This window comes from Pantherophis guttatus, chromosome 4 (genome assembly GCF_059756535.1).
Source record: "Pantherophis guttatus breed Tessera chromosome 4, ASM5975653v1, whole genome shotgun sequence".
In the NCBI taxonomy this organism is placed as follows: domain Eukaryota; kingdom Metazoa; phylum Chordata; class Lepidosauria; order Squamata; family Colubridae; genus Pantherophis; species Pantherophis guttatus.
The window spans coordinates 94,202,834-94,228,480 of NC_142066.1; the positions used below are offsets into that span (position 1 = coordinate 94,202,834).

Here is a 25,647-nt window from a genome sequence, read left to right on the forward strand (position 1 = left end):
AGCTGTAGGAGGCCTGGAAGTCACAGCATGTTCCCCATCCCATCATGCCCAAGAGGCCCAAACCTATTTAGGGCAGGTGTGACAAATTTGTGGCTTATAGGATGCATGTGACTTTAGGCAGCTAGTAATGCAGCCCCACAAGATCATAAATATTAAAACATTTTAATATTATTAAGTATTTTATATGTAGTTCAAGACAATTCCTTTTCACTCAGTGCAGCCCAGGCAAGTCATTACTATTCTCCTAACTCTTACAACAAGAAGATTCTTGGCGATGTATATTCTTTGTCTTCCCTGCCAATAAATATCTATTCTTAATATCTAGATAGCTAGGAGACAGATTTTTTTTCAGATTTATCCTTCTACTCATACTTTCCAAATCTCTTTCTCTTCAGTATTTTTTCTTCCAGAATTTCAGGTGTGAGTATATACTCTTTTATGCAGCACATATTTGGACCATTCTAAACCTGGGGAAAAACTCATTTTATTATAAATAATACACATCACTCAGTAGTCTGTTATTCAATAACATTTTGATTGCCCTAACTATAACTGTTGCATTTGGAAATATAAATAGAAAACAATGTGTACATAAGGGTGTTGACCCTTATGTAAGGGTTATCAAAGAATCAGTTATGGGCTACAAGAATTATGATTTATGTCTTTTTGTCAAGCTGCTAATTTATAAAGAGAAAATGGAAAACAAATTTATAATTGCTAAAAAGCAATGAAGCTTACCTCTGATCTAAGGACAACATTCTCCTCTTCGAGATCCTTCAGCTTCTTTTGAAGAGAATCAAAATGAAAATAATTCTGGACAGATGAAGATGATTCATTCCTCTTCAATCTAGTAAAATATATATTTTAAAGCATTTATGGATAGTTCCTTTTATTTATAATCCCTGTAGAGAGTTGCAAAATAACATTTCAACAATAATACTGCTTAAAATACAAGTTTCATAGAATTTTGGTAGATTAACTCAATTTAGTATCATTTCCTTTTTTCTACACACTTTTAATGTGGAAATTTAAGTTACGAAGTAGCAAAAATGGATTATCTGGATCCGTTCCAGTCGGGTTTCAGGCCTGGGTATAGCACGGAAACGGCATTGGTCGCATTGGTCGATGATCTCTGGAGGGCTCAGGACAGGGGTTATTCCTCTGTCCTGCTCCTGTTAGATCTCTCAGTGGCTTTTGATACCATCGACCATGGTATCATGCTGCACCGGCTGGAGGGGTTAGGAGTGGGGGGGCATCGTTATACGGTGGTTCGCCTCCTTCCTCTCCAGCCGTATGCAATCTGTGCTGACAGGGGGGCAGAGGTCGACCCCGAGGCCCCTTGTATGTGGGGTGCCACAGGGGTCAGTTCTCTCATCCCTTCTGTTCAACATTTATGTGAAGCCGCTGGGTGAGATTATCCGTGGCTTCGGGGTGGATTTCCATCAGTATGCTGATGATACTCAGCTATACATTTCCACCCCAGGCCACCCCAATGATGCCCTTGAAGTGATGTCCCGGTGTCTGGAAGCCATATGGATCTGGATGGGGAGGAACAAGCTCAGACTTAACCCTTTCAAAACCGAGTGGCTGTGGTTTCCGGCGTTCCATCATAGTCAGTTGACTCCATCACTGACTATTGGGGGTGAGAGCTTGACCCCTTCAGAGAGGGTTCGCAACTTGGGTGTCCTTCTGGACTCACAGCTGTCCTTAGAAGACCATCTGACAGCTGTGGCCAGGGGTCTTTTTATCAGGTTTGCCTGATTTACCAGTTGCGTCCCTTTCTGGATCGGGACTCCTTACGCACAGTCACTCACGCCCTCGTCACTTCCCGTCTGTACTATTGTAATGCTCTCTACATGGGGTTCCCCTTAAAGAGCACCCGGAGGCTCCAATTGTCCAGAATGCGACCGTGCAGGTAATTATGGGAGCGACCCGACACTCCCATGTAACACCGCTCCTGCGCGAGCTGCACTGGCTCCCGGTGGTCTTCCGGGTGCGATTCAAGATGTTGGTTGCCACCTTTAAAGCGCTCCATGGCATGGGCCCTGGGTATCTACGAGACCGCCTTCTGTCACCGATAGCCTCCCATCGACCGGTACGCTCCCACAGAGAGGGGCTCCTCCGGGTGCCGTCAGCTAGACAATGCCGGCTGACGACCCCCAGGGGAAGAGCATTCTCTGTGGGGCCCCCTACCCTCTGGAATGAGCTGCCCCCAGAGATTTGTTGGATTACTGACCTGCGTACCTTTCGCAGTGCCCTAAAAACATTACTATTCCAACAAGAAGGGCTGGCCTAAATAATAATAATATTTTTACTATTTTAATGGTTTGTTTTATTAGAATTTTCAGCCAATTGATTTAATTGTTTTAACTTGTTTTTAATTTTTCTACTGTCATGGTTTTATTTCTGGCTGTACACCACCCTGAGTCCTTCGAGAGAAGGGTGGTATAGAAATTTAATAAAATAAAAAAAATCAATAAAAAAAATCAATTTCTGCTCAGTACATGAAATTATAAAAAAGTACTGTAATAAAATCTTTAAAAATAATCTTCATATTGTAAGGCATATATAAAGTAATTAAGGAGACAGTACAAATATATATAAGAACAAATATTTCAAACTGTTTTGGGCAAAGAATCTTCTGAAGCATCCCATACTAAATATAAAGTAGTTTCAAACATTTTAAAAATATTTTGAGCTTTATATGAAATTTCACACTTTGAAACAGTTTTACACAGCCTAAGTAACATTTCTGTTTTTCATTCTAGACTTACGGAGTTGAACAGATGGAATCTGGCTCACTCTCTTCAGCAGCGCTGGTATAAAACTGAAGAAGCTCATCTTTCATTGACAGCTCATGACGCAGTTGAGAAACCTGAACAAGTTAAAGGGGAAAATACCTGTCATATAAGTGATAACATTTTAAGTAGAAACAGAAAATTGTTCCACACCAGGAAAAAAGTTTAGATCTTAAATTCTAAGACCATATTCAGAGTGCTGCCACAACTTTTCATTCAAAACAGTAAATTCATGACTGTGTTTTATCTATGGGCAATCCTCGAGTTACGATTGTAATGGAGCCTTCCTCTCACTAACTCAATTTTACAAGTTTTAGTAGTTGTCATTCAGCGAATGTAGCAGTAGTAAATGCGAACCTATCATTTGCTATATGTGTGGTTTTGCTGAGTTGTAAAGTTCCAGTTTTCAACCATTGTAAAATGTGGGACATTCAAATGGTCATAAATGTAGCTGTATTGCCAAGCACCTGAAATGCTGTCATGGGAATGCGGAGAAAACTTTGGATCAAGGCCATAAGTCCCCTTTCTCAAGTAGGCCATAAATTCAAATAGTTGCTCAGTGATTGGTCAATCAAGGACTACCTGTATAGCTGTAGCTATTTAGATTATATATACCAATGGAAACTTTCCATAATTTGGTGACAAATCACAATATAAGACTTTATACTGCTACCGTGCAATGTTGGAACCTATATCTATGTACAAAGCACCAACAGTTTTATTTTAATTGTTTAATTGATAAAATTTTATTGGCTTACCTCAAAATAACTCTAATCATCAAATCTATTCCTCTCTTCAAACTAGATTAGGTAAACAAAGTATGATACTTGCCCAGTAACATTAATAGAATAGATTTCAAAAATTTCTGTAAATGCCAAATCACCTCACATCTTTAAAAAGATTTCTTTAATGTTTACTTTACCACAGGAACAGAAAACCTGTAACTCTACTGTTACCCTGCCTCAAATCATAGCATCTTTTACTAGACCATTTTACTATAAATAGTAACATCTGGAGGGCCATTTATCCACCATCTTAGCTTTTGCAAAGGACAGGCAAGATATCACCATAATGGAGTCCGCCCATTATGGTTGTATGTTACAACAGCTGCTAAATGAAATGGCCTCACTTAACCACCCCATCCACTGCTCTCCCTGATGCAGCCATTAATGAACACACACATCATTAAGCAAAGCACAGGGTGCTTCACAAGTGGAGGAGGCCTAGTGCTAGCCATACCCACCTGACCCGGGCCTTCCCAACTCCTACTTTAGGTTTTAGGTTTAGGTTTTATTTGATTATATACCGCCCTACTCCCGAAGGACTCGGGGCAGTGAACAGCCACAAGATAAAACACATAAATACAAAATTTAAAAGCAAAATAAAACCGAATTAAACAATTTGGCCCAAGACAGATTTAAAACATCCCAATAATTAAGAATAGATTAAAATTTACATTTTAAAAGGGAAAAAAGGGAAAATTAGGCCAGGCCAGCCTGATGGAATAAAAAGGTCTTGAAAGCGCAGCAGAAGGTGCGCAGATCCGGGATCCTCCGTATCTCCGGGGGGAGCTCATTCCAGATGGTAGGTGCCCCCACAGAGAAGGCTCTCCCCCTGGGGGCCGCCAGTCGACATTGTTTGGCCGACGGCACCCGGAGGAGCCCCTTTCTATGAGAGCGTACCGGCTGGTGGGAGGCTACTGGTGGCAGCAGGTGGTCCCGTAGATAACCAGGTCCTGAGCTATGGAGCGCTCTAAAGGTGGTAACCAAAACCTTGAAGCGCACACGGAAGACCACCGGGAGCCAGTGCAGCTCGCGCAGGAGAGGTGTTACATGGGAACGCCATGTCGCTCCCATAACCACCTGCGCGGCCGCATTCTGCGCCAGTTGGAGTCTCCGGGTGCTCCTCAAGGGGAGCCCCATGTAGAGAGCGTTACAGTAGTCCAGGTGGGAAGTGACGAGGGCGTGAGTGACCCTGCGTAAGGAGTCCTGATCCAGAAAGGGACGCAACTGGTGAATCAGGCGAACCTGATGAAAAATCCTCCCAGTCACGGCTGTCAAGTGCTCTTCTAAAGACAGCTGTGAATCCAGGAGGACGCCCAAGTTGCGAGCCCTCTCCGTGGGGGCCAGCGATTTGCCCCCAATAGTCAGTGACTATTTCCACGACTTGTGTCCCCAGAGGTCTTTTCCCTCCCCCAACTGCTCCCTGCTGGACTTTCCCCCTCACACCAGGTTCTTGCAAGCATTTCCATCTCTCAACAGCTCCCCGCTGGTCTTATGCCTGAGTCCCACCCCATCTGGTACTACAAACTCCTCCTCATTTACCTTTGAAGAGGTCCAAAGCCTTCCATAGCATGGGAATGTGTTGCTTTGTCACAGGGGTGAAATTCACAGGGGCGAGCCAATAGCAGTGGCTGCGGGAGGCTCTGCCCACCCATGCGGATGTCATGATGTCACTTTTTTGCAACAATTTTAAGTCTCTGCGCATGCACAGAAGGCTTTACGCATGCATGGACGACAGTGTGCACACATTTGCGAACCGGTAGGGAAGGTAAGTGAATTTCACCCCTGCTTTGTTATTTGGCAGCATGGCACGATTCTGGAATTGGCCATGCAGCTGAAGGAATAACCATTTGATTAACAGCCTTAATGCAGTCCACTTGTGGGTGGTCCAAAATGCCAGCCACTTCCACAAGGCTGCCACACAAATAAGGGAGAAAGTACTGTTTTGCTTCCCTAACGTGGTCTCCATAACTTTCTGAAGGCCTAGAACTATCTGCAGCACTATAGAGACTGTGCTATGCTCTACTTTTTAAAAAAATGTTTTCATTTTAATCACGAATTTCACAAAGCCCTAGTACTTGAACTGACATCACTGAAATATTAAAAGAATGTCTGTTTTATAGCATTAAGTGTATACAAGGAGTTGCTAGAGAAATTTATTTATTAAATTTATATGCTGCCCATCTCATCATTGGAGCAACTTTGGGCAACTTACAAGATGATGAAAGTTAAAGTATTTGTATACAGATAGTTCTTAACTTATGACTTAATGACCGGTCAAAGTATGACAGATATCTCCAAAGCTACTTAAAACCCTTTATCGAAGTTAGATGGCCACACGATCACATTTTGGGTACTTGGCTTCTGGCTCATCTTTGTGGCCATTGCAGTATTCTGCAGTGACATGATTGTAATATGCAATGCTTTTTGCCAGTTTCTAATATTTACTTCCAGCTTCTGGCAAAAAAACACCCTTGGGGAAAATGGATTTCTGCAACATTTGCAGTCTGAATATATTATATCTGAAGTATACGATAGTAAAATATAGCCTGGTACATATATTCTTTTTTTTACCCTTAGAATATATGTTTCTATTTACATCCCTGATTAAACATGATAGCCATTTGGGCAATTTTGGGTGAGCCACAATCTCTCAACCCAACTCACCTCACAGGTTTGTTGTTGTGGGTAAAATAAGAAGAGGAAGGAGTATTAGGTATGTTTGTTGTCTTGAAGTATTTATAAAAACAATAAAGTGGGAAATAAGTAAGTAAGTAAGTAAGTAAAGTTGGAAAGTCAAACAGCTCATGGATCCATTGTTACTATCTGCTTAAATCTGAATCCTTTAAATCTGTTATGAAACAGGCAAGGAAAATATATATCAGCAAATAAAGCCAAATAGGTTTCATTTGAAGCAGGAACAAGCAAATATTCTGTGTATAGGCATATGTGACTATTCTTACCTCTTCCCTGATATGTTCTACTTGTTCTTCAAGAAGTTCATTTCTCTCAGTAAGAGTTTTATTCTTCTTTAGCAATGACTGGCCAATTCGAGCAGCTAATTCTAAATCCCGTTCTTTCTGTGGGTGGGTGGGTGGGTGGATGGGAGGGAGGGAGGGAGGGAGGGAGGGAGGAAGGAAGGAAGGAAGGAAGGAAGGAAGGAAGGAAGGAAGGAAGGAAGTCTGAATTAAGGCTCACATATGAAATAACCATCATTGGAAAGTGCAAGAAAGTTGAATTTGTGTTCAGGAGAAAAACTAGAAAATCAGTTTTGCTTTTTCTATTTTTGAAATAAGCCTGTAATTTCTCTTTCTTTAATTTTGTGTTCTGCTGGAAACACCCACTTAATTTGAGGAATATAATTTATACAATAAACATAACTGAATGCTCTAAGCTCATGCATGGTGAGGAATAAAAACCCTTTCAATAGCTTTTATTTCTAAAGCCAAGAGTTGCAAAATTATATTTGGTATATAATTTGTAAAGTGTAGAGATGCTTAAGTTTGTGAATCCTTTTGAATGTTCCGTATTTCTGAACAAATATGCTCTAAACCATGATCTGTTTTATATACACTTCCAAAATTACATAAAGAGAACTCAATTACACAAATGACTCAAAAATATTATATCTGTTCGTTTATTTATTGAGAAAAATTATCCAAACTAGAGATTTCTGTGTGGCAAATGGATGTAGAATATAAACAGGTTCACAAATTCTTAAATACCATTATATTTATAGAGGATTTAATAAAATTGATAATTTTATGGCCTCTTACCAAAAAATAAAACTTAGCTTTTAGATATTTTTTAGTTACTGTTCAAAGTGTAAAACCTACACTTTGTATTCAATACCTACCTATAATAACAGGCAAAGTAATATCTCAACACTGAAAATGAATTAAGGTTAAACAACAGAAATTCTTATAATCCTGTAAGACTTTTTGTTTGTAGTGCAGGTGGTGCAATGGCTATGTTCAAGCAACAGTAAAAGCCATATGCCACAATATGTCTTACATCAAGAGTTACAAGGAAAGTTAGTGAATTGGAGGAACTGTGGAAGAATATCAAATGTTTCAGTAGCTTTAGAGGATCAATGCTTCTGGGGTAAATGGTAAATATTTGCCATTTATGAAGTTGTCTGTTTTATATTTACAGCAAACTGCATTACATATGAGAGACTAAGTCCACCTTAGCCATAAAAGCCAGCTGGGAGACCTTGGACTTTCTTTCTCAGCCCAAGTCACTTCACAGGGATTTGTTTGGGGAAGAAAGTATATTGGATATTGTCAGGCCTGCCTCCGTTCAACCCCCCCCCCAAAACAAACCCTCTGACTCCACTGAAGTAGAGAAGAGGTACTTTTACTGAGTTTGAAATGATAGCGGTGAAAAGAAAGCAAGATCTGAGCAAAAAGGGGAGAAAATTACATACTGAAAATTTCCCCCAATCTCTCCCTCCAGGGACCCAGGCTAAATATGCAATCCATGTCCTCTGTCATGTGGAGCGCATCTTCAGGTGCTTTTGTCCATTTGGAGTTCTAGGATGGTTGGCTTTGTATGGGTGTAAACAACTCCATTCAGCAGCACAGTAATTCTTGAGAGCAAACCTCCTTTTTAGTTCACATAGGCCTTCATCACACCAGCTTACTTCCCAAACCCCAATGCCATGCCCCCCTCCCGTTACTATGGCAGCCGATAGCAAGCATGCATCAAAGGAAAGACCCATGCTGGAGATCCGGCTGACATTCAGCCCTCCTCCAGTAGAAGCGTTAGCCCTAAGGAAAAATCATAAGACAAAATAGACAGGATAGAAGAAATCTACTATACAGGGGAGTAAAATAACATTAAGGCTTGTCAGGATATTTAGTGTGAAACAGTTGAAGGAGTTTAGGGGCCCAGACATCCCCAGCGTTCACCCATTCAGACTGTGAGGGAAGGAAATGTTTCCAGGCCACCAAATACTGTACTTTTCCCCTATGTTTCCTGGAATCCAGGATTTTCTTTCACTTCAAAGTGTTGTTTCCCTTCAATGAGGAAGGGAATTGGAGGGGCAGGTTGGGCTAGTCGAAGAGGAGATACATACTCAGGCTTTAACAAGCTAACGTGAAACACAGGGTGAATCCACCTAAGGGTTTTGGGTAGCTCTAACTATACTGTGATCGGATTGATGATTCTAACAATGAGGAAAGGGCCTACATATCTGGGCCCCAGTTTCTTTGATTTCTGGGTGGTCTGCAAGTACTTTGTAGCTAAGAAGACCCTGTCTCCTACTTGAAACTCTTTTGGGTTAGCTCTTTTCTTGTCAGCTTGTCTTTTATGGGCTTGATGTGCCTCTTCTAGTGCCTTACGGATGACGGGCCAAATACACTGAAGCTGTTCAATCCATTCCACTAAGGAAGGGATCTGGGGCAGTTCTGGAATAGGTACAAAATCCTGACCAGAAGCAACTTTAAATGGGGTGAAGCCAGTGCTACTATGGATCGAGTTATTGTAAGCGATTTCTGTAAATGGCAGCAAGTCGGCCCAATTGTCCTGCTGCTAGTTTACATAGTACCTAAGGTACTATTCCAGACCCTAGTTCTCACGTTCACAGGGCCTCTTAGTTTAAGGATGGTGGGCAGAGCTTAGACCCTGGGCAGAGCCTAACAACTTTAGGAACTCCCTCCAGAAGTGGAAGGTGAATTGTACCCCCCCCCCTCTATCCGAAATGATGCGGTCAGGAACCCCGTATAACCTCTACACATGTTGGATAAATAGTTTGCCGAGTGTTTTTCCAGATGGGATCTTGGAGTAGGGTACAAAGTGCACCTGCATGGAAAATAAGTCTGTGATCACCCAAATGACTGTGTTCCCCCCCCCACTCTCAGGTAGTTCAACAATGAAGGCCATAGATATTTCCTTCCATGGGGCACTGGGACTGGCAATACTGGAGGAATCCAGCAGGCTTCCCTGGAGGCCTCTTAGCAGAAGCACACATAGGACAGCTGGCCATGTGGGTTTCTATGTCCTTTTTCAATGAGAACCACCAGAACTGCCATTTGACCAGGTGTAACGTTTTCACGAAGCCAAAGTGTCCAGCTTTTGAATCATGGATCCATTGCAACACAGTTCCCCTAAGACTGGTGGGAACATATAGTTTAGTGCCAATCCATGCTAGGCCACCTTGTATGTAGGACTCATTTGAGTGGGACAGGAACCAGTCATCACTTTTCAGCGCTCCTTTCAGCTCCTTGCTTAAATCACTGGGAAGGTTAAGGTCTGCTTTCTCCTGGGCTCAGGTGACCACCGGGGCAGCCAGTTGCATGGAAGGGATAACTGGGTGGGTTACTTCTGGTTGAGCACTATTGTATTGGGGCAATCTAGAGAAAGCATCTGCCATAAACTTCTTCCCCCGCCTCCCGGGAAGGTAGCACAAGAAAAAATTAAAACGGTTGAAGTGTAGCAAACAATGAATTTTCTTGGGTGACAGTTTTTGGGGCGTTTTAGGGGTTCCAGGTTTTTATGATCAGTCCACACCTCAAAAGGGTGTTTTGCCCCTTCGAGAAAATGCCTCCAAGTTAATAGGGCCCATTGCACAGCAAATGCTTCCTTCTCCCATATTGCCCATCTCCTTTCGATTTCAGTTAATTTCCTGGAGGTATAATTTAGAGGCTGAAAATAAAGAAGATAAAGACAATGTGATTAAATATAAATAAGTAATTGAATATCTGGATAGTAATAATAAAAAGAAGGTCTTTAGAGATTATATTGAGATTAACGATAATATAAAGATGATTTCATTGGGACTAAATAGAGGAATGATAAAAGAAAAAAGGTTGGAAAATATTAGGGAAGATAAGATAAAGTAGAAGAGTCCAGGACTTTGATTTATATAATGACTATATTGAGATTAACAATGGTAATACAAATAAGAGAAGAATATGTTATAGATACTAAGAATTGATATATGGATTGAAGTTAAAATATATGAGAAATAGATTACCTATTTCTAGAGATTACATTGGGATCAACAGTGAAAAAAATAAAGATGATTACACTGGGATTAACAGTGAAAAAGATGATTACACTGGGATTAACAGTGAAAAAAATAAAGATGATTACACTGGGATTAACAATGGGTAAAATAGAGGATAGAAAAAGGAAGATAGAAATGAGAGAAGAATATGCTATAGATACCTAGACTTGAAATATGAAGCTAAAATATATGAAAACTATATTATGTTAAAAGAAAATATATCAGTGGATATAATGAATTAATTTTTATTGAGATGCTGGGAGGGTACTATTTGAGAAAATTGATGGCTACAATAATTGGGATATTGTTTCAATACCTATAACAATGGCAATAATTTGAATATCCTCAATAATACATTTATTTAAACAAAAAGATGAACAAAAAGTTGAACAAATTTATGACTGGATCAATGTTCTGTTCCGAAAAGATGTATTGTATGTTTATTTGTGTGGTTTAAAAAATAAAAAAAAAATCCAAAAAAAAAAAAAGTTTGCAAAACCAGTGTGATGACCCAGGACATGGCACAGAGATAACACAAACAGCTGGCAGTTCAAACAGCCCTTTTATTGCTCCAAATCTCCCCAAATGCTCCCACATTACTGACAAGTCTTAAAACATAGTGAGAACAAATCCCCACACAAACCTCAAGTAGCCTCTGGCTGCAATTAGTCCAGCCCAGTGCTGTCTGTACCAGAGCTGCATGGCAATAAATCCCAAATGTATTTGGCAAAACGAGAGCCAAGCAAGGAATTAAGGGAGCAGAAGATCCAGATAATTAGTCCAGAATGCCAACAAGGAATGCAAGGACTCTTGGCAAGTTAAAACATTGGCATGCAACACTTCAAGAACTCAGCATTTGTTCCTGACAAATGTCCCTCCCCTCTCATTCCCCAGGTGTTCCTGGTGAAGCTGGGCGAGGCACTGTCCTTGCACGTGGTCTTCTCTGCCTGCAATGATCCCGCCTTCTCTGCACTATCCTAGCCCTTGCACCATGAGAGGTGCTCCTTGTCTGAGTTCTGTCTCGCCTCCCTGCCTGCAGGCCTTGCTAATTCTGAACAGCCTTGCCTGGATTGACTTTGTCCTTCCCCAGTTTACTCCAAGGCCAATGGAACTGCCCTCTCACTCACTGTCAGTTCTTATTCCAGCTCATCTTCTGCCGCAGATTCAGACTCCAACAGAGGCATGATACCCAGAAAGCTTTGCAACTGCTTTTGGGGGGGGGGCGCCCACTCCATGACCACCAGCACCTTCTCAGGATCCATTTCTATCCCCTCATGTGATATGGGGTAACCCAAATATTCCATTTTATCCTTTTTTTTTATTGAAAAGTTTTACAAAAAACAAAAATTTTCCTCCCCCCCATATTCCCCCCACCCTTTCCCTCCCCTCATCCCACCCTCCCCCCCAGAGTTCCCAGAGCAAAATACAAGGTGTTTCATTTAACAATCATAAACTAGATTAACCTACTTATCCTCGGACTACTAACTCCCCCCCTGAAACCTTAACTCCACTATAGATAACAAAATACTTCTAATACTTAACATTCATTCATAAACTATTTGATATTTTCTTGTCTGATACTTATTTTGAATATAGTCAATCCATCTTTTCCATTCCGATACATATCTTTCTTGTGTATAGTCCTTCAAGTACGCTGAGATTTTCGACATTTCTGCTAGGTTTGTTACTTTCAATATCCACTCTTCAATAGTAGGCAGAGTCCTTCTTCCAATATTGTGCTACCAACAGACTAGCTGCTGATATTAGATTCAAAATCAATTTAGTCTCTGCTACTGTACAGTCCATAGTTATACCCAATAGGAAGAATTGAGGAGTAAATTTCAACCTTCTTTTCAAAATATTCTGCATCACCCACCAAATTTTTATCCAAAATGCCTTAATTTTCTTACAGGTCCACCATATATGATAATAGGTTGCATCATTACATTCACATCTCCAACATTTAGCTTGCAAATTAGAATACATACATGATAATTTTTTAGGATATAAGTGCCATCAATAAAACATTTTATAAAAATTCTCTCTCAAATTTTGTGCTCGCGTAAATTTAACATTTCTGACCCAAATCTTTTCCCACATTTCCATCATCACTGGTTCCTGAAAGTTTTGTGCCCATTTTATCATGCAATCCTTAACCAATTCCGTTTCTGAATCTATTTCCAATAATGCATTATACAACCTTTTAATATGCATCTGGCTTTGATCTCTAATCTGTTTCACCAAATTTTCCTCATTCTGCATAACACCAAATTTTTGATCTTCCCTCCATCTAGCTTGAAGCTGACCATACTGAAACCAAGTATAAATTATCCCTTCTTCTTTTAATTCATCTAAAGATTTCAGTTGCAACTTACCCCTTTCAAAAAGAAGAAGCTCTTTATAAGTAATCACCTCTGTTTTTAGCTCTATACTTATATTTTCTATTGCATGTCTTGGATTTGCCCATATGGGTATCTTATAGTTAGCTTGTATTGGTACTTTTTCCAAACCCTCAACAATGCATTTCTGAGTATATGACCCTTAAACACTTTATCCACTTTTTTTTCATATAACAAATAAGCATGCCATCCATATAAAATCATAACCTTCTATGTTTAACATTCTTTCTTCAGTTAAGTTAAACCAATCACTAATTAGTGATAAAGCAGCTGCTTCATAATACAATCTTAAATTAGGCATTTTAAGACCTCCTCTCTCACGTATATCCTGTATAATTTTCAATTTCACTCTTGGTTTCTTCCCAGCCCAGATGAAAGTATTAACCCCTTTCTGCCATTCCATCAAATTTCCATCTTTCTTAAGCACTGGTATCATTTGGAACAAAAATAAGAACCTAGGTAGTACATTCATTTTTATTGCTGCTATCCTTCCCAGTAATGATAGTTGTAACTTTTTCCAATTTTCCATTTCTTTCTGTACTTTTTGCCAAAGAATTTCATAATTATTTTTAAACAATTTCGTGTTTGAGGCTGCAATATATACTCCTAGATACTTAACCTTTTTAACTACTTCAAACCCCGTTGTTCTCCCTAAGTCTTCTGTTTGAGTTATGGACATATTTTTAGTTATCATCTTTGTCTTATGAAGATTTACTTTAAATCCAGATACTTTACCATATTGAGCTACTATATCCAGCATGTAGGGAGCCGCTTCTATAGGTTGAGATAAGGTAAGAACCAGGTCATCTGCAAACGCTCTTAGTCTATAATCCTGCTGTCTAATTACAATTCCTTTTATTTTATCAGAGTCACGTAACTTATTCAACAAAACTTCTAAAGTTAAAATAAGCAACAATGGCGACAAGGGACAACCCTGCCTACTACCTTTCTCAATTTTAAACGCTGTCAGCGTTGCAACGCAGGCATAGAGAGAGAGCAGAGGAGAGCGAAAGATATGCTCTGAAACTTTTGCCTGATAAATCCCTTTGAAGCCTGGTTGTCGTGGAGATGAGGGGAGGGGGCACATTCCTGGGAAATGACGAGGAGAAGAAATCTGAAGAATGACTTGGAAGACAGCCAATCAGAAGCAGAGATTTGGGGATCGGAAAGGGAGGGATTGGGAGGCAAAAGGTCAGTCTTGTCCGCGCGGAGTCATGATCCGGTGGCTGAGCTCAATTAAAGAAAGATTTCCTTAAAGATTGGCAGTTTGGAAATTCATTTAATTTTGAGATAGTACCGCAGTCTGACAAACGCATCTGTTAAACCTCCATTAACTATTATTTGTGCTGTTTGTTCCTGATATATTGCTCTAATTTAATGTATAAAATACTCCCCAAAATGCATTTTTTCTATTTTTTTTTTTTTTTGGTTTTAATGTTTTATTAAGAAATTATAATAATACAATTTTTATCCATCCGGTTACATAGTATGGAAAAAGAAATAAATACAAATTACATATTGTACATATATAGATAATCTCTGCAGACCAGTTACATGGTATAAAAGAAATTGTGTTCTCATATCATTCTTAGTGTATATTTATATAATAATTTTTTACGATAAATTAGTAAATACATAAATCACGTCTTTTGCTTACCCATGTAACCTTTCCTTGCCTTATTATATTTCCTACCATCTGCAGTACATCTTCTCTTTCTTTTTCATTTAACTATTCGTTGTACTTGCTCTGGTCTTTTTCCTTTTTTTTTTTATTTCAACTTCCTCTTCTCTAACCACCCGTACCACTTGTCCCATACGCTATAATAATCAGAATCTTCTCTGTCATTAATTTCTAATGTTAATTTATTCATCTTGGCACATTCCATTATTTTGCCAATTATTTGTTCCTTAGTTGGTATTTTTTTCTCTTTCCATTGTTGAGCAAAAGCGATTCTTGCTGCTGTTATTATATGCACTGCCAAGTATTTCTTCTTTTTTGCCATTTCCATCTTAAGGATTCCCAGGAGAAGTATTTTAGGATCTAATTCAAAGGTTTCGCCTATTATTTCTGAAAGCCAATTGCAAATCATCTTCCAATATTTTTTTGCTTGAGAGCAGGTCCACCAGCAGTGGTAAAAAGTACCTTGCTGGTGTCCACACTTCCAGCACTTTGGACTTAAGTTGGGGTAGATCTTGGCAATCCTAGCTGGTGCTAGGTGCCACCTATAAATCATCTTGTACTGGTTCTCCTTGTAAGTGGTTGCCTTAGTAAATCTTATATTGTTGTTCCATATTTGATCCCATTCTTCCAGATTTATATTTTTTCCAATATTTTTGGCCCATGCAAGCATTGGGTCTTTAACCACTTCTTCCATCAGGTCATATTCTACTAAATAGTTATACAATTTAGCTAATAATTTATTATCTGTACTCATCCAAATCTTATCAAAATCTTTGCTACCCATTTCTATACCATATTGTTCTTTATCTTTTTTGTATCTTGATTTTATCTGTGCGTATGTCCACCATTCAACAAAAGTGCCTTGTTCTTTTAATTATTCTATTGTTTTGAGATTCCCTGCTTCATCTAGAATTTCTTTATATTTTACAGGTTTACCATGATCCAAAACGTTTGGGTAAATTATCGCCTCCATGGTTGAAAGCCAGCAGGGAATTTTAGAGTAGTGTTTTCTTCCCACGTTTAGAGTGTGTCTTATTTCTTATTTCTTCCCACGTTGACTTCAATATATCCCTCAATTTATGTTTATTGAAATGTGTTTTGGTTTTTTTCCCCGTTTCCCATAAATAGGCATGCCAACCCATCTGGAGATCATGCCCTTCTAGCGTTAGGATTCTTTTGTTCGCTAAAGTCGCCCATTCTTTTAGCCAAACAAGAATTGCTGCTTTATAATATGTTTCCCATATAGGTAATCCAAGCCCTCCTCTATTTTTTTTATCTTGTAAACTCCTGATTGCTATTCTTGGTTTTTTTCCTCCCCAAATAAATTTCCTAATAGTGGCATTAAATTCGCTAAAAAATTTTTTGTCTAATTTAATTGGCGCTGTTTGGAACAAATACAACAGTTTGGGTAGGATGCTCATTTTGATTGTTATCGCTATCCTCCCAAGGAAGGAAATTTGCAATTTCCCCCACTTCTCTAAGTCTTGTTTAATGCTTTTTAATAAGGGGACATAGTTGTCCTCTTTGAGGGCCAGGTACTTTGTTGAGATCCATACTCCCAGATATTTAACTTTTTTCACAATTTGGATTCCCATAGATTTCTCCAAGGTTTCCTTCTGGTTTTTCGTCATATTTTTGGTGAGCATTTTGGTTTTAGATTTATTTAATTTGAGCCCAGCTACTTCTCCATATTTATCAAGTATTTCCAATATTTGTATACCTGTTTCCACCGGTTCTTCCATAATTAAAACGACATCGTCCGCGAACGCTTGAACTTTATATGTTTCTTTCCTAATTTTAAACCCTTTAATTTGATCACTCTCTCTAATCTTCTTCAATAGCACTTCTAGTGCCAATATATACAAAAGTGATGACATTGGGCATCCCTGTCTTACTCCTTTGCTGATCTGAAATGTTTTGGTGAGTTCACGTTTTACTAAAATATTGGCCCTTTGCTTCTCATAAATCGTGTTTATTGTATTTGTAAAATTTTGTCCAAATCCCATTATATTCAGTTGTTGCTTTATAAACTCCCAGTTCAAATTGTCAAAGGCCTTCTATGCGTCTAAAAATACTAATGCCACCTCTTTTTCCAGGTGTTCCTCGTAATATTCTATCACATCCAGAATCGTCCTTGTATTATTCCTAATTTGCCTCCCTGGGAGGAATCCATTCTGGTCGCTATGTATTATCTTATTGAGGATTCTTTTTAATCTTTCTGCTAATATGTTCATGTATATTTTATAATCAATATTAAGAAGGGAAATTGGCCTATAATTCTGTATCAATTTGGTATCCAATCCTTCTTTTGGTAAGAGTGTAATATAGGCCTCTCTCCAAGATTCTGGTATTTTGTTTTTCATTAAGGCCTCATTAAAAATTTCAAGCATTCTTGGGAGTAAAATGTCTTCTAATTCTAAATTTTTATATAATTCCCTTGGGAATCCGTCCGGGCCCGGAGATTTGTTTTTTTTCAATTTGGCAATTGCAGTCTTTAACTCTGTTAATGTGATCTCTTTGTTCAACATCTCTTTTTCCTCCTCTCCAATCTGTGGCATTCCCTCCTCCAATAAATATTGTTTTACTTTCTCTTTGGGTATATCTTCTTCTTTATATAAAGACGCATAGAATTCGCGTGCTATTTCCTGTTTTTCTTCTTCCTTAGTTGTCATATGGCCTTCGGTGTCTTCTAATTGGAGAATAATTCCTTTCTCTCTCTCTTTTTTAATTCTGTAGGATAACCACCTTCCTGGCTTATTGGCGTTCTCGAAGTAATATTGTTTTGTTCTCTTAATATTATATGCTAATTTTTCTTGATCTATTATATTTAATTTATGACGAATGTTCATCCAATTTTCTTTTATTATTTCATTGTCAGGGTTTTGTTGCGCCTCTTTCTCTGCCTTTGCCAGTTCTTCTAGCAATGTTCTTTGAACTTCTCTCCTCTCTTTATTTCTATATGCTCCGTATGATATCATTAGGCCTCTTAAATAGGCCTTCATCGTATCCCAGATTATTCCCCGGTCCATTAATTCTTTTTCATTTTCTTCAAAAAAGATTGCTAACTCCCCCCTGACTTTGTCAATATTTTTTTTGTCTTTCAAAAATTGTGTATTCATTCTCCATCTTGTGTTCTTTCTCTTATATCTGCTTTTCCATCTGATTTCCAATGGATTGTGGTCTGCCCAGGTATTGGGTAAGATTTCTGCTGATACAATGTCCATACCCAAATTCCTGCTTATCCACATCATGTCTATTCTAGACCATGATTTATTGGGGTTAGAATAAAATGTGTATTGTCTTTTATTGGGGTGTAGTGTTCGCCAAATATCTATAAGGTTTAGTTCATCCACTAAGTCGAAGAAGGTTTTTGGTAAATTTTTCCTTTTTTTCTTTTGACCTCTGGGTCTTTTGTGATCTTTGTTCGCGTCGACCACTCCGTTGAAATCCCCAATGATGCAAATATTATTGTTATCTAATCCTCTTATTATTTCTTGTGTTTTATTAACAAAATGCATTTTTTCTATTATCTTAAACAGGAATTGCCAGTTCAATCGATCAAATGCTTTCTCTGCATCCAAAAATATGAACGCTGCAGGGACCTGATTATTTTTTTCCAAATATTCCAAAAGGTTTATAATTTGTCTAACGTTATATTTCATCTGCCTCCCTTTTATGAAACCTGATTGGTCATTGTGAATAGCTTGTTGCATAACTGGCGTTAATCTATTCGCTAATATCTTAGCAAAAATTTTATAATCCGTGTTCAAAAGTGAAATTGGCCTAAAATTTTCAGGTTTGATAGAGTTTTGATCTTCCTTCGGAATCAATGAAACAAAAGCTGTTCTCCAAGAGGGTGGAACTCCTCCCCCTAACTGAATTTTACAAAATAAAGCTCTAAGCGGTTCTACCATTTCAAGCTGTAAATTCTTATAATAAACAGCTGTTAATCCATCTGTTCCTGGGGCTTTCCCTGTTTTTAACTGCTTAATTGCCACAACGATCTCCTCAGAAGTTATTAGTTGATTCAATCCTTCCCTCTGTTCCAACGTTAATTCCAAAATATTCCCTTCCTTTAAATATCTATCTATATCTATACCTTGTATTGAGTCACTAGCATATAACTTTGTATAAAATTGCAAAAAAGCCTTTTTAATCATATTCTGTTGGTAAACTTCCTTACCTCTATATTCTATCTTACTAATGACTCGTGATTTCTGTTTTTTCCTCAGCATGTAGGCCAACCACCTACCTGGTTTATTGGCATTACAAAATGTATTATGTTTAGGATATTGTAAGCTAGTTGTCACCTGATCAGCCATTAACATATTAAATTGCCCTCGTAGTATATTTATTGTTTCTTTTACTTTCTTATCTCCTGGATTAGATATAAGTAATTGTTCTTTCTTTTTTATTTCTTCCTCTATCTCTTTACGCTTCTTTTGTTGTTTTGGTCTATATTTATTGTTCATATGTATTAACATACCCCTCATATAAGCCTTGCTAGCATCCCAGACCATTTCCATAGGAGTACCCTTATTCATATTAATAAAGAATTCTTTCATTTGTTTTTTAAGCTCTTTCACATTTTCTTCATACCTAAATAAGTTTTCATTTAACCTCCAAGACCTCCTTTCTCCCCTCTCCTGTTCAAATTCCACCCAAACTGGACTATGATCAGTTAAAGTTCTTGGACATATCTTCGTCTTCTTCACCCTGGAAATAAAATCATTTGTGATTAGTATAGAATCAATCCTGGAGAAGGATTGATGTCTATCAGAAAAAAAAGTAAAATCTTTTTCCTCCAGGTTACGTTCTCTCCAAATATCTATCAGTTCTATATCTTCTATCGTATCAAAAAAAGATTTTGCACGTGTTTAGATCTTTGATAAGCTTTTTTTATCTTTCTGTGTGTTAATTACTCCATTCCAATCACCCATTAATATAAAAGATTTATAGTCCCATTGTATTATTTTAGTATGTACAAATTTATAAAACTTGTCTTGTTGCTGATTAGGGGCATATATTCCAATAAAAAGCATTTTTCCAGTCTGTGTTAATAATTCAATTGCAATATATCTTCCTTGATCATCTGCCTCAATTAAATTAGCTGATAGTCCTTTCCTTACATATATGACTAGTCCATTTTTCTTCTCTGGCGCTGATGCCACAAAATATGTACCTAATCTTGAATTTATCAAATATTTTTGATCTGATAATCCGATATGTGTTTCTTGCAAGCAAATAACGTCATTGTTAAATTGTTTCAAGTAGTGAAATACTTTCTTTTTTGTGGTGAATTTATTTATTTATTTATTTATTTATTTATTTATTTATTTATTTATTTATTTATTAATTAAATTTATATACTGCCCTATTCCTAAGGGACTCAGGGCGGTGAACAGCGAACGATAAAAATACATTTAATACAAACGTTAATAAAAAAAACCAATTAAAATATACTAAACACTCTGGTCCTAGATAATTCAAGACATCCCAGTTTAAAATAAAATCAAAAAGCAATATAAAGGGAAAGTTAGGCCAGGCCGGCCTGCTGAAACAGGAATGTTTTGAGGGCACGGCGGAAAGTGCACAGATCCGGAATCTTCTGTATCTCTGGGGGGAGCTCGTTCCAGATGGTGGGTGCCCTCACAGAAAAGGCTCTCCCCCTGGGGGCTGCCAGTCGACATTGTTTGGCTGACGGCACCCTGAGAAGCCCCTCTCTATGGGAGCGTACTGGGCGGTGAGAGGCTATTGGTGGCAGAAGGCGGTCTCGTAAGTACCCCGGTCCTAAGCCATGGAGTGCTCTAAAGGTGATAACTAAGACCTTGAAGCGCACCCGAAAGACCACAGGGAGCCAGTGCAGCTCGTGCAGGAGGGGAGCCACATGGGAGCGCCATGCTGCTCCCATAACTACCCGCGCAGCCGCATTCTGGACCAGCTGGAGCCTCCGGGTGCTCCTCAAGGGGAGCCCCATGTAGAGAGCATTACAGTAGTCCAGGCGTGAAGTGACGAGGGCATGAGTGACCGTATTTAACGAGTCCCGATCCAGAAAGGGACGCAACTGGCAAATCAGGCGAACCTGATAAAAAGACCTCCCGGCCACAGCCGTCAAGTGTTCTTCTAAAGACAGCCGTGAGTCCAAGAGGACGCCTAAGTTGCGAACCCTCTCCGTGGGGGGCAATGACTCATCCCCAATAGTCAGTGATGGCACCAATTGACTATATTGGGACGTCGGAAACCACAGCCACTCGGTCTTGGATGGGTTGAGCCTAAGTCTGTTCCTCCCCATCCAGATCCGTACAGCCTCCAGGCACTAGGACATCACTTTAAGGGCATCATTGGGGTGGTCCGGGGTGGAGATGTATAGCTGAGTATCATCAGCATACTGATGATACTTCACCCCAAAACCACGGATGATCTCACCCAGTGGCTTCACATAAATGTTGAACAGAAGGGGCGAGAGAACCGACCTCTGTGGCACCCCACATACAAGGGGCCTCAGGGTCGACCTCTGCCCCCTGTCAACACAGACTGTGACCGATCAGAGAGAAAGGAGGAGAACCACCGCAACACGGTGCCCCCCACCCCTAACTCTTCCAACCGGTGCAGCATGATACCATGGTCGATGGTATCAAAAGCTGCTGAGAGGTCTAATAGGACCAGGATAGAGGAGCAACCCCTGTCCTGGGCCCTCCAGAGATCATCTACCAATGCGACCAATGCCGTTTCCGTGCTGTATCCAGGTCTGAAGCCCGACTGGAACGGATCTAGATAAGCCGATTCATCCAAGTACTGAGGAAGCTGTTGCGCTACCACACTCTCAACAACCTTCGCAACGAAGCGAAGGTTGGAGACTGGACGGTAATTAGCCAACACTGCTGGGTCCAGGGAAGGCTTCTTGAGGAGAGGCCTCACCACCGCCTCCTTCAAGGCGGCAGGGAAGACACCCTCTCTCAAGGAAGCATTTATAATCCCCTGGAGCCAGCCTCGTGTAACCTCCCGAGAGGCCAGCACCAGCCAGGAGGGACACGGGTCCAATAAACATGTGGCCGTGCTCAGTCTGCCCAGTATCTTGTCCACGTTTTCCGGAGTCACAGAATCAAACTCTTCCCAGGTAATATTCTCAAGACTTGCCTCCATCCTCCCTCCCGAACCTATCCAGTCAGAGTCCAAATTTTCCCGAATCTGAGCGATTTTGTCATACAGATATTGTACAAAGTCCTCAGCTCTACCCTCCAAGGGGTCCTCCCGCGCTTCCTGGTGGAACAGGGAGCGGTCACCCTAAACAGGGCGGCCGGGCGATTATCTGATGACACAATAAGAGCGGAAAAATAGTTACACTTTGCCGCTTTTATTGCCACCAGGTAGGTCTTAATATGAGACCTTACCAGTGTTCGGTCAGATTCAGAACGGCTGGCCCTCCAACTGCTCTCCAGGCGTCTTTTCCGGCGTTTCATCTCCCTCAGCTCCTCGGTGAACCAGGGAGCCAGGTGAGATCGACGCCGGGTCAGAGGCCGCAAAGGCACGACCCGGTCCAAAGCTCCAGCGGCCGCCCTATCCCAGGCAGTCACTAGATCTTCAGTCGAGCCGTGTGCCAGAGCCTCAGGAAATGGCCCAAGCTCCATCTGGAACCTATCCGGGTCCATCAGGCGCCTGGGGCGGAACCACCTCATCGGTTCCGCCTCCCTGCGGCGGGGTGTGGCGGTTCGAAGGTCAAAGCGAAGGAGGGAGTGATCTGACCATGACAAGGGCTCGATCGCTATATCCCCTATCTCGAGACCACTCAGCCACTGACCAGAGACAAAAACCAGGTCCAGCGTGTTTCCCCCCATGTGAGTAGGGCCATGAACTAATTGGGTCAGGTCCATGGCCATCATGGAAGCCATGAACTCCTGAGCCACCTCAGATGCCTCACCGACGGATGGCAGGTTGAAGTCCCCCATGACCATAAGTCTAGGGGTATCAATCGCCACCGCGGCTATAACTTTGAGTAGTTCAGGCAAGGCCGCTGCCACGTGGCAGGGAGCCAGGTACGTAACCAGCAGGCCCATCTCCACCCCATGACCCCACTTCACAAGGAGGGACTCACATCCGGCCGTCTGAGGAACAGTGGCCTCCCTCGGACTAAGACCCTCTTTAATGATAACTGCCACCCCCCTGCCCCTTCCCTGTGACCTTGGCTGATGAAATGCCCAGAAACCGGGTGGGCACATCTCTACGAGAGGGACTCCCCCCTCCTGGCCCAACCAGGTCTCCGTAATACCCGTAATACTCCATAATACTAAATAATAACTTAGGCCATTGACATTCCAAGATAGGAATTTAGTTGCCATCTTTAGCCTTTCGAAGCCTTGTGATCATCAGCTGAAGCTCCTCCTCCACCTTACTCTTCGGCCTACCCCCCCCACTGCTTCTGTTTTTTGAACTTCTTGAGATAAATCTTGAGATTGTTGCCTTTTTGATTGTTGTTCTTGAAGTTTATAAGTTGATCGGGTCAGTTGTTGTACTTTCGGCTCTCCCTTCTTAGGTGGTTCCAAAGTTGGGGGTAAGCCCCCAAGATCCAAATCTTCTTCCAAAATAATTCCTCCAGCTGCAACTTCAGCATAGGTTTCTATCTGTTTTCCATCTTTTTCTTGTTGTAACATCTCCGTTTTCTTCCTTCCCTACCCTGGTGAGGGTGGGTATCCAGCCTTTAAATCATTTACATAGAAATCTTTTGCCTTCCAAACTGTGTTTAACCGGTATCTTTCTCCATTATAAGTCACTATTAGACCAATTGGAACATCCCATCTATATGCCACTTGTTGATTTCTCAGCTCATTTACTAGGAAGCCAAAGTCTTTTCTACTTCTCAACATCTTTGGAGGAATCTCTTTCAAAACCACCACCTCTTGCCCAGCCACCTGAACTTTATTCTTGTAAGAAGCTTGTAAAATATCATTTCTGATCCTCCTAGTTGTGAAATAGACCACCACATCTCTTGGCAGCTGTCTTTGTTTTGCCAACCAGGAATTAACCCTGTAAATTTTATCAATTTGAATTGCCACATTTTCTGGTCTTTCTTTAATTATCTCTGCCATAGCATCAGCACAAATATCTTTTAAATTTTCTTTGCTATTTTCCTTCAGGCCTCTCAATCTCAAAGCAAACTCCATGGATCTGTATTGTAACATTACCAATTCATCATCCACTTTCTCTGTTCTGGTCATGACATCACCCATTTTGCTTTCCAAATTTAAATTGGCTTCATTAATTTCTTCAACTTTCCCATCAAGCTGGATAACAAGGTTTGACAATCCTGATACAGCATAGACAATATCATCTCTTATTTCATCGTGTTTCTCTGCAACCATCTCCTTGATTGATCTGATATCCTCCTCAACTTTCTTTAATTTCCCTTCCACAAGTAGTGTCAGATTATTCATTGCTGTGGCTTGATTATTGATGGCTTCCTTCATAAATTCTTTAAAATCATTAAATGCTGCATCTTGACTCTGAGTCTGGCTCTGTGAATCAGCCAGAAGTTGTGCTTTCTGTGTCACCACTGACACAACTGGAGAACTTCCCCCTCCTTTAACAACTCTTGGTTTCACTTTTCTAGAAGCCATTTTTTCCCCTTTAAAAGCCACAAAATCTTTTAAAATGTTTGTACTTTATAGTCTCTAATTTGTCAGGCAGGATAGTTTTTTTTTTCTCCACAAACTCTCAGTTCCCAGCAGTTAATAAGCAGTTAATCCACTCTCCCAGCGCAAAGTTCTCAAGCACTTTCGTTTCTGGCTTTCATTTTCAAAACCAAAACAAAGACGCCATCTTCAGCCTCCAGCTCAATGAAATTTAATTTGAAACAAAGTAACTTCGGAGTTAAGCTCTGTACTTTTAAAGCTTGTTCTCCTGTTTTCCGCTCTGCCTGCGCTTGTAATCAGTCAAACTCACTTTTGAAAGCAGGATCAGATCGCGGCTTCTTGCTCTGCTTTCACAGAGTCGTCCTGGCTCCGGAGCTTCTTGACGGGCTGACTGGGGAGCTCTCGCCCTCCAAGCCTCTGGAAATGTTCCAGAGAGCTTTCAGGGAGCTCTACTCTCACCCACCGGCTCTCCTCTCCTTCTTTTCCCGAAGGAGAGTTTTTCAGCCGCTAGACAGCCGGTTTGCGCTGTTAAAGCGGCTTTTACGGAGACACAGGGCTGGTGGTCATAAAAGACCGTCCACGGAGCCTGCGGTGCTGACCGGAAGTCCAATATTCCATTTTATCCTGGTGAAATTTGCACTTTGACAATTTGGCGTATAGTTCAGCAACCGTGAGCTTTTTCCAAGACTGTGTGCACTAACTTCACATGTTCCTCCATAGTTTCGGTGTAGGTAAGAATATTTAACACCACTCTTCTTTTTTGGTCTTTTTTATTTGTAAATGGTATACCCTGACAATGCATTGTTTTTCAAAAAAATGTTTATGAATAAAATTTATTATTTTTTTTAAAAGAATGTCATCTAGGTAAACTAGGACCCTCTTGTACAAATGCTCATGCAACATCTCATTGATCAATTGCATGAATAAAGCAGGTGCCCCTTGCAATCCAAACAGGGGCTCCCTGAACTGGAAGCAACCCAAAGGGCAATTGAAAGTGGTTTTCTACTAGTCTCCCTACTTAATGCGAACTCTGTAATAAGCTTCTCTCAAGTCCAATTTAGTAATTTTTTTCCTTTGGCCAGATGAGCCAACATGTCTTTCATTAGGGGTTAGCACAGGGGTCAGCAACCTTAAACATTCAAAGAGCCACAAAGATCCTAACTGGAAGGCCCCCGTTCAATTCTGGAACCGGCCTGAAGTCCAGTTTCACCACCATAGAATCGCGCAGTGTCCTTTTTCCTCTGCCAACCAGAAGTCTGATTCCCCCCACCATAGTCTCCTCCTAGTGTGGCATCCTTTTTCCCCTGCCAACCGGAAGTCTGGTTCCCCCACCATAGTGTCTCCTCCTA

The 25,647-nt window shown here is 40.4% G+C and overlaps 1 protein-coding gene across 7 annotated transcripts in view; it reads right to left on the reverse strand.

The window, feature by feature from the left end:
• The window catches only part of TRAK1 (trafficking kinesin protein 1), a 495,341-nt gene that overhangs the window by 102,259 nt on the left and 367,435 nt on the right, over positions 1 to 25,647 (reverse strand). For 6 of the 7 annotated variants that reach the window (XM_087894140.1, XM_060683688.2, XM_087894141.1 and 3 more), the window contains 3 exons: positions 6,544 to 6,660; positions 2,775 to 2,875; positions 739 to 847 (listed from right to left, as the gene is read on the reverse strand). In XM_087894140.1, the coding sequence (XP_087750266.1) occupies positions 739 to 847; positions 2,775 to 2,875; positions 6,544 to 6,660 (327 nt within the window). The remainder of the gene's footprint in view (positions 1 to 738; positions 848 to 2,774; positions 2,876 to 6,543; positions 6,661 to 25,647) is intronic. The other variant, XM_060683687.2, reaches the window with a different exon arrangement.